This window comes from Paramacrobiotus metropolitanus, unplaced genomic scaffold (assembly GCF_019649055.1).
Source record: "Paramacrobiotus metropolitanus isolate TYO unplaced genomic scaffold, Prichtersi_v1.0 Parri_scaffold0000059, whole genome shotgun sequence".
Classification (NCBI taxonomy): domain Eukaryota; kingdom Metazoa; phylum Tardigrada; class Eutardigrada; order Parachela; family Macrobiotidae; genus Paramacrobiotus; species Paramacrobiotus metropolitanus.
Genome location: NW_026570279.1, coordinates 278,030 through 288,465, shown reverse-complemented (window position 1 = coordinate 288,465; position 10,436 = coordinate 278,030). Strand labels below are relative to the sequence as shown.

Below are 10,436 nucleotides of genomic sequence, written 5' to 3'. Positions count from 1 at the left end.
CACTGTTTCCGTCTCTGCTGGGAACACCACTTATGCCAGTGCCAGGCTGGACATTAAAACCATCGCTCTTATTGTCACTGTCGGTGTCATTTGCGCTGTTACTATGGCCTACAATCTGCTCTTTATCGTCGCATTTATAGTATCGCGCCGTCCGGACGCCCTTCACCTATTACCTTCTCAATATTTCCCTCTGTGATCTCGGATTAGCGGTCTTTAGTACTGTATAACAGGTTTCATCTGGTTGGCAGCGTTCCCTTTGTCGGGTGCTGCGTACTGTCCGTATTACCTTTTCTTCAACGAGCTCTTCTTAGCTGGGACTTGTTATACGGTGCTGCCGGTCAGTCTGGACCGGCTACTGTCGTTATTTGCCCCTGTATACCACGAAAATTACCGATCTCGGCGGTGGACATCCATATGCTGTGTGCTGCACGCTTTCGGTAAAACCGTAAAAGTGCATTGATTCCGTTATTTTTCATCTGGTTACTGTGCCATTTACCAAAATTCGACGTTTCGCAGAAAATTTACCAATATGGCCTTGCTCTTCTGACAGCGACCATCGCGCATACGTTTTTTGCAGTACATAATGCTTTTGCAAGAAAATATCCCCCGCATCTAAAGCGCATTGTTAATTTTCGCTAAGTGACTATCCTTTTTCCAAAAAAACGTCCATGTAGCGAGTAGACATTCACCTTATTGTTGCTTCCGCAGCGGTAGTTCCGCTTCTTACGTTTTGTTTAGAAAAATTTGAAAAAGAAGACGTAATGCATAGCTTCTCTCATTTAACATCGAAGGATTTTTTTGCCGCATGACTGCAAACGGAACTCAATTAAGGTTGAGATACACTTCTCCAAGTACATAATATACATGCATAGAATGTATGTAATTATGCATGGATTTTGATGCTACTTGGTTACTCGTCAATAACGTCTGTGTAAGAAAAACATCTTAAGCAGGAATCTCAGTAAATTACCCCAAAAATGCAATAAGTATTGCGATTTTAGCATAAGCAAGGTCGCCATTCACTGTAGTTGTCTTTATGGTCATCCCAGAAGGATTAGTCTAATCAAAGCTAGCAAAACCAATTTTGTACTGCAAAACATGGCGTCGTCAGATTCCTTGAGGTAGTTAACTTCAAATAAGATATGAAATCCAGGAACTGTTTTCGTACTATCTACATTACGGGTAATTCCTTGAAAAGCGCATCCGGCTGTAGGAAGAGACACTGCGACGGATAACTCTTATTATCCTGCCTCTTCGGCCTACGATAATCATGGTATGGACGTATACGCTGGGATTCGCAGTCGCATCTTTGCCGGGAAATCTTCCTAGGAATCTATCTTGAGCCAGCGCCCTAACGGTCCACAAGAAAAAATTCCAGTACTTTAAAACCAACGTGCTGTTGCATGTTAATGGAAGCCCATCTCGCATTTGCTAAATAAGTTACTGCAGCCGCTGCTTAAACATTTTCTAATTCGTTTTCTGGTTGTACTGTAAGTTATACCTGACGTTGTATATGGCGTGTCTGACAGTCAGCATTGCAGCTAGCCTAACTGTCTTTATTAAATCCTCCTTTTGCAGTACCGTCTCCAGACCAGTTTTAGATTTCCAAGGTTTACGTGTTATTCCTAATATCGACAGCTTGTCGTTTCCTGCCTCTGTCCGGGCTTATGCAAAAACACCCACGATCAGTATTACTAGTACTGTACTCTCGACTCACGATGTCTCCGTTTTGTATGGTCTTTCCAGGCAACACTATAGGGACTCACGTAATTCAATGAGTTCGGTCTTTTAGGCCTAATGAACCGTCTGAACAGCTCGAACCCTTCTTTGGGTACTCCAGTAATCGCAATCAGACGGTTCTTTGGAAAGCCAGACTTATTCTTTTTCTTAAAGTCCCAAATTTGATTTTTGTTTTGATTTAAATTTTAATTAGTTTTCTGAACTCGTTTCGACATTGCGAAATAAAATTCATTATTGTCGTCGTGGAACGGATTTAAGAACTGAAGTTTAAACTGTGATATCTGACGAAAAAAAACTGAACCGTTACTGTTCAACGCGCTCGAAAACCGATCGTTAGCCGTTACATTGACGAGTATTACAGTCAATCACGCTCATTGGTGGATTTATGTTCACCTGATTCAGCGAATTTTTTGAACCGCGTACAGTGCTTGACTGGCTATACTTTACAAAACCGGGACATATTGAGCCGAGAGTACAGTACGTAAATCCTAAGTTGAAGTGCTTATTCACTGCTTAAGTTGGCTTACGTTAAGCACTCAGTGTTTAAGTTGGCACTGGCAAAATTTGTTGCCATAGGTCAAGGTCAAACAAAACACCGTAAATTCATTAAAAACAGTAAAACGATATCTCGATTTAACTGAGAGCATAAAGAACAAGCGCAGTGTGGTATCGAGTTCCTTAATTAAGAAGGTGGTCAAATTTCGCGCGAAGCCAACGGTGGCGCTTTCTGCAAGAACAGTTAAGAAATTCACCAAAAACAGTAAACGATAATGCGACCTAATTGCAAAACAAGGTAATGGCAAACACAGCGAGGTAACGGACGGTCTGGTCTATCTTCACGAGAAAGAAACGTTGGGGTTTACTTAAGAAAAGCTGCGTCCTCTCGCAGAGCAGCGTTTTACTGCTGATGTTGACGGGTAAGGGTGCCTGAAAGACATCCACACAGACACTTGCAATAACGTGTGTAATAGTGCACTGACGGTGAGTGTGAAATGTCCAGTTGATTCCTATATTATGGGCATCTGAGAGCCAAACTTCAGCAGAAGTTGACTTCACCATAAAGAAAAAATGAAAAGGTCGCCTTCGCTTAATACTGCTTTGCGATAGCGATAGGTTCAAGATGCATTGATTCAGGCGTAACTGCGTCATTGAAATCTAATAACTTACTAACCGTGCTGTGATTATTTGCAAAATTCGAGAATCGGATTTTAGTTGTTTTGTAGCTGTCCAGCACAAATTTTGAAAACAACAACCGCATGAATGTACAGTTTTCTTTTGCCGCCGCTTGGGGAATTCTCGCGATCCTTGAGTTCGCAAAGTCAAGACTCTGAACACTGTGCGTCGAGTGAGCGACAGCATGATTCGCTTAACAGCAAACCGTGGAAGGTTGCCAATCTACGCGCAACCTCACCGTCAACCGTGGAAGGGTGCCCTGATTGACAGCGGCAAAGTTAAACGTGGATTGCCAGCCTTCCGCGGTTACCGTTAAGTCAACTGTGCAGTCGCACGAGTGTTGACTTTGGTTTTCAAAGGGTCTTTACTTGGCGAACGCGCTACCGATGTTTGCCCCATCCTCGTACGTACGTATCTACAGGGTGGATGCATATTAGGCTGACGATCTGCATGACTGGTCGTTAAAATTACGGATATGGAGGAGATGCGCAGCCTCACCGAATTACACATTATTGGATATCGGTTCAAGTGCTGTTTTTCGACTTTACGGAGTAATTACTTATTGTTGTATACAAGCAACGCTTTCTATTACAACAGCTCTATGCAATCAGCAGATGCATCATGCAACCTGCTGTAGTTGTGCAAACTGGAAGTTGTTCCAACATGACGTTTGGTATTGATCTTTGCCGTTACGTTACGGTTGCTGACTGTGCTTTTTCGGCAAGATCCAGCGATGTCACAGCATTCCGTTCATGGGTGATGTGATCAATATGAACCCGCGCCCTTAATAGAACAATACAGACATACAACAGTTGACATGCGCTTGCTGCCGAGTTATTTTATCCAGTTAAAGGGAACACTCTTATCGCTCTTTGCCAAGCACAAACCCAGTGCCAAACAGCGACAACTTGTTGTAGAATAACATCCACAAAAGCGGTTCCAGGTATATCTGTGCGTACACTGCTATATCGATAACATTCATATCCACATGGAAGCAGATTGTGGGGAACACTATCGTTTATGCAATCACCTTGCCAATGGATATTTGGCTAATCACGAGCTGCATGATGTTATTACGGTCAGTGTTAACGAGAATCCCCCATATAGCTACGAATCGCCGCCAGGGTCATTGTGTTTTTGCGGTTTTGCCATTACTCTCTTGAAGGATTTAGCGTCTGAAATCGGTCCGAGGTAATGCAGTTGCTTTAGGGACGCCTTGTTATGGCGTCTTTACAAACACTGATGCGGTTTGCTTAATTGTTGGCTGACCTGTAAACGCAATACATTTTGTCGGTTAGGCTATTCCTGATTCCTGATCGAAACCGACCAGAATTTAACACATCTGAATTCGGTGCACCCGTCGAGGTGGCACAGGGACGTGCCGATATTAGTGTGTGTCCGCTCACTTTGAGCCCGTTGCGTATTTTGGAATACGATGTCATTCCCATGTACTTAATGCGTAAATACCATGTTGCAGTGCACAAGTTCCATATTGTACATAGTGATGCGGCCTCTATTCTGGAAGGTTTGGCCCGCATTTTCTCTCTGTCTGCCTGGATTGAAATCGGGGTGATATCCATGATATTCGTGATCACGCTCTCCGGGATTAAGTTTCTAACCAATCGTACTAAACGCAGCTCTTCATTCTGCTGCCAGATGTTGATGTCCTGGAGTGAGGCGCTGTATGATCTTTTCTGTGTTACCCGTGGTGGAGGTACCAACTATCGTTTTTATTGATTTATACTTCTCTCATTTTCCAGATGCATTTTGCGACTGCTTCGATTCACGCATTTTATATTTAATTCTGCGTTTCCAGATTTCCACTTGACCGGGACCGCTGTTCTGACCTACCGCATTCTACAGCTGATTTACGTGCCATGGAATATGTTCATGTTTGCTATCATAGCAACATCATTAACCGCAGCACTTAGCGTCAGCACCTGGACGTTTCCCTTTCGTAGCGCGGAAGAACTGTTTCATTCGGATTTCAGGTTGCTCGGTCGCGAACCATTAACATCTAACAGATCCTCCGAAAGTATCATTGCGGCAAAATGGAAAGACAAGACTTTTGTTGTACCATCCTCCCTACCCGATTCCGTCTTGATAAACCGTGCTGTCAACACTTCTCAGCCTCTTTCTGTGCTGTGTGCATTTTATGAGATTCCACTTTGCGCCAACAGCGGACTCGTTCCGGTGTTTCCATGGGACGTCTCGCGCTGGGTGTCAATAATTCAGAGCAGGAAAAATCAGCCGTTTATGAAAGGGATGAAGCAGAAGTAGGGATTAATAATTAAAAATTTCACGGTTTAAATTGTTGCTTTTTGCAGTTTCAAATTAAGTATGCTACTTCTAGTTGTTGATGAGGTATCCATAAGATTCACTTTTATAAACTTGCACCTCAATCTGCAATTTACATAATAAATTACTTTCCGAGTTTATGACAAGGCTATTATGGGACACGTAGATCTGCAATTTTTTGTCGCTTTCACACCAAAGACTTATCGCCGCTCAAAAAAATTAAACAAAATTGAAAATGCTATACGGTGTCAGCGTATAGTTTACTAACGTAACAGGCGGGATTTTTACTTGAATCTGCAGTAATTTTCAGGATGTTCATGCTGCAACAAACCGGAATTCCAAAGCATCTTATTGAAATTCACAAGATTGTCACTTACAAGAACAAAATCAATGCGCATTCGGAGAGTTTTGCGCGGACACCGGTACGCAGCGTCACTGTCGAACGTCCTTTGACGATGCAGAAGCTGGAAAAGATTTGGACAGTGTTTTTCCTGTGGATTTCTCTGGCTATAGCAAAATTTTTGTTGGAAATTTGCTTAAAATACAGTTTCCAGTCCTTCAAAACAAACCTGCCGATAACACTGCAATAATTTTCCATTTTGGTCATGATTATCACTTCCGTTAATTTCTTACCGTATGTGCTATCGATACCGTACAATACTCAAAGTGTAGATCTTCAGATTAACCCAGGAAAGCCGGTAACAGAAGAATACGAATTTCATTACTGGAAATGTGGAGCCTCGAATTAAATAAAGAACTCAATTAAGAACAACCGAATTTTTAAGATTTTTGTGACTAGGTCAAAAAGGGCAATAGAAAACCATGTTGAAGTGTAATGGAAACCATGTTGCACCGACATGTTGCAAGGCCTTTCATAAAAACTCACAGCAAATTTCTCGGAAATAATTATGATCTTTTAAGAACGGTAGTGGTTCTTTTAGCTCTTGCAGGTTTCTTGGGTTTTACCTAAGAAACCTGGAAACGACGCGGAAGGCAAGAACTGCGAAACCTCTCGAGTAAGCGCTGCTTCGGGTCGTGGAGAAACATTTGTCCAGTTCTTTTAGGCAGTCTCAACAGGAAAGCTATAGTGAAACGCTGGAATGTCTGCATATTCCTAAATCCTGGGATGCGCGCCGATTGCCCATAAAGATTTTATACAAAACAGGATTAATGATCGTCATTGCCATTTCTGCTAAGTTAAGCTATTGTGTGCAGTTTTGATGTGCAGGATGTAGCTGGAACGCATCAAGAAATTAATCGGTAGAGAATGGCGCGGATATCTCTAATTCAATGCAACGTTAGTAATAATTATACAACGAAATTTACGCTCCTTTAGTCACGTAGCGGCCTCCCTAAGTAACTGACAGTCAAATCATGTCATTTCCCTACATTCGCCATCCAAGTTTCTGGATTTTTACAGCCGTCTGAAACCTTGCTATGGATGTACAAGTTTTTTAATTCTATCTTAATAAACACTGGGTGGATTAACATGCCCTTTAAAAAATGATCATGACAACATGTAACTGCAACAAATTTCAAACGCAGATTAAGGTCCTCCGACAAGAAAAACTGGCAATGCTATTCCTTTCACAATGCTATTCCTTTCGCAAAACCGGCAATGCTAATGTTGCAATTCATTTGCCTACTGCTCTTGCCGCGTTCCGAATCAGCTCCTTTTTGCCAGATACGGCTCAGTAACGAACTCGAATTACTTTGACACTAACTTGGATCCAGCTATAACTCACACATGATTCAAGCCAGTTATGGTACATCCAAGTTATCAACTCATTGTATATCCTGGTCTATTGTTAAGTCGGAAAATTTGCATTGTTTCCCTAAAAATCTGGAATAAATCCCTTTCCGGTGATCGGATCATGCTTCCACACGGCAATGTTTTATTTTTATAGTTCTGTTGCTGTAGTTAGTATTGCTGTTAGACGGCTTTGAACCCAAACCCTTGCACATTTTCCGTAGCATTTCGATTCTATATGTTCCATCATAATTCATGCTACAACTGCCGTAATATCTTACCCTTTGTAACCTTATTGTTTTTTTTCTATTGCTGCAAAGAGCCAAGAAAACATTACAATACGTTCTTTCTAGTGTGATTATGTTCTGATGCAGTTATATTATTTGTACCTAAAATAATTGCACAAGGTAGCCTGGCACTTTCGCGCTTGGCATATTCGTATCGCAAAGACGCTACTTTCGAAACTCGAAAGAGAATAAAAGAGCGCTTTAAGCTTTAAGAAGACTAATCCGATTCAGGGTACCAAATGCGGTTACATGCCTAAAAATGTTCAGCTTCGAGCAATCGAAAACGCGGTTTTGCACCATTTGTTTGCATTCTATTGCCAAATGAATTGTTTACAGTGGTCTGAAAACCGATTAACATAAATATTATATCAGCATGACATCTGGTTAATGGTTACTACTACGGCATTAAAAATGATCGATACGTGCACTCTTATAGATCAAGTACAAGTACACGGCTCTGTAGGGAGTGTGTGCCCTGATGAGTGTTCATAACAGCTTTATTCCGCACCATATTATTCAAGAAGAAGGCGCACGAAGCAGCGATACTGTTAGACGGAGCTGACCAGTAATTATCCAGTATCAAGCGGAAATTAAATCCATCTCGTATAACCCAGGTTCTGACGTAACAATCACCTACCGGTTATTATGATGTAGACAGTATTTTTCCCCAGCAAAAACTGTTGCTTTTGGACTGATCACTTTTAGTCGGTTGCGAAAACAATCGCCACTAAGTAATAATTATTATTTAAGGACGAATCCAGAACACTTCGGCAGCGGCGCTAGTAATGCTTCGCGTAGCCCTTTAAAGACGAATGCAAAGAACAGCGGATCCAGGAGGGATTGCAGATTGAACAAAAACGATAATACTCCGTATAAGACCGGCTCATCCACCTGCATGAAACTGGCCACGGTAAAGAAAGCGACATTCGGCACCCAACACACACATAAACTGACGGTTAACAGCGTCGTTATAAAAAACGCGCGTCGCTGATCATCCGACAAGGCTTTCTTCCGCAAGCCCGACGACCCCGTTGACCGATTCTGCGCAGAGTTCGAATGAGTCGGCCAAGCGCGACGCGGCTTTGTCGCGTTAATGCCTAACGGCACCGCGACGATGAATTTTACCCGGCGTTTGAGTTTGTGTTTAATTAGAAGATACGGATAGGCGACAATGACGAAAACGATGGGCAAATCATAGGCCACAAACTGCATCATCAGATTCCATTCGAACTGCGCCGCTACGTTAACCAGACACGGGTTGTCAGAAAGCGGTGCCCGAAAGTACAGGGAATCGCGAATAACGCCCGGTAAACAGATCACGTGCACGTATATCCAGAGAGCGACGACGGTGGCAAAGGCGGCGCGTAGGCTGTGGTGATTGCGGTAGGAGACCGGAAAGGTCACGGCCCACAGCCTGTTGACAGTGATGAGGGCGTGCGAGTTAATGGTCACCGCCCCGAGGATCAGCAACGCGTAGATGTATACATTGCAGCCGGCGAAGCTCAATGGCCAGGTTGGGTAGAGGGCGCTGATCACGTCCAGCGGATTGCAGAGGATGGAATAAACCAGATTGGCGAATAACAAACTCCCGAGGTACACGTTGAAGGGAATGTGCAGAGATTTGTTGGTGAGGAATATAAATAACACGTAACCGTTAAGAATGATCGCCAGTGGTGTGATAATTGCGGTACTTGTTGGACCTAATGTCCACGCGGGGGACGACGACGAAATATTTGAGGCGTTATTGGACAATTCCGTATTATTCATTGTTATAACGTATAAGTAAATGTTACGTAAATATTTTCATCATGTTATTATCTGATAACGGCAGTGTCGATTTGCTGTTCCACCTATAAGAAAACGTAATACCATCATCCTCATAAGCAGAAAGAGGGAAATGCCAAGTCAACAAGCGGAAAGAGAAATCGGCCACAATGAAAGAGATTAAGCTAGGAACACCTGTTAGGTCGCGGCTCGGAAGTAATTAAACCGGAAGCCGGGTGCGTTGTTATTTAAATTTCAAGGGACAAGCTAAAGCAGCGTATACCGAGCGCCAAGGAACACGTCGTGCTGGTATTGGCCAACGTCATCTGTGGCTTGTTAAACCGGTACCAAGATGGATTACCGTGTCTGAACCCCGCAAAGTGTGGGATAAGCGGATTGTCCCGGTTATAAGAAGCTTGATTGATAGGTTGTTCAGGCAGGTAATAAATATACTCTACAAGGAATTACAGATGGAAAGGAAGAATATTTCTAGTCAGCTGGCTATTACTTGATTGGGTCGGGATCAATGGCGTTCCCTTATTAAATATTCATTATTCGTGATTTCCTGTACTTTCATTATGAGGTCGGTCGGAGCAGCCACTTCGGTCGAAGCGTGCATAAGATCTAGTTTCGGATATTTTTTTAATTTTGACGGTAATGCGATCGGATGTTTTGATGTTTCAAGTGTAGAGCATATGACCGCGGGAGTTCTCTTGTTATTGTTAGTAAATATTCCGGTTTATTGGCAATTATCGGGAAAACAAGTAGTGCGCACAATTTTGCCATCCAGTTAACAGCGGTAACTCATTAGATAGCATTGAATTATGCCTGTTAAAAGTATTGTCCTTAAAGTTGTACACATACCGTAGATGCTTTGTGGAAATGTTTTTACGTTTATGACATAACGGTTTTTGGTGCTTTTTCGATGTTCAAAATTTCATAATTTTAATAGGTGTAAACCTGTGAATACATATCGATCTGTACTGGCTAATGCCGAATAAAAAGCATTTTTATAATAATTATATTACAATATAACCGTCCCTGCAGGCTGTGCTTGTATGATACATACACGATACATGATACATGTGCGTTGTACCGTTCAGCTTTTGTGCTTGTTATTATTGCGAGTATCTTGCAGAAGAAGACAACTGTTGTACTTCACGTAATAAATTTTATCGATTTTGCATGAAGAAGATTTAGTGCCATAACGAACCAGTGTACAGTCCTAAGTGGAAAATTTTACCCAGGCAAAATTTATCCAATCTTGCACACGGTTATTGCCGTACAAGATCATGCGTAAAAGGCGTAGAGCTTGTTTCGCGCATTTTGAGTGTTTCTTAAGAATAGTTTTCGATTATTCTTTAAAATATTAATAATTTATCATTTTATCAGGCTAACGATATCCAAAGTACGTTTGTTCGTCA

General features: G+C 42.2%; 1 protein-coding gene across 1 annotated transcript; it reads right to left on the bottom strand.

Moving 5' to 3' along the window:
* Nucleotides 1-7,989: 7,989 nt before the first annotated feature.
* LOC129593092 (5-hydroxytryptamine receptor 1D-like) lies at nt 7,990-9,015 on the bottom strand. Its single transcript, XM_055489281.1, has one exon. It carries the CDS (start codon nt 9,013-9,015, stop codon nt 7,990-7,992), a length of 1,026 nt encoding a protein of 341 aa, XP_055345256.1.
* Nucleotides 9,016-10,436: the final 1,421 nt, after the last annotated feature.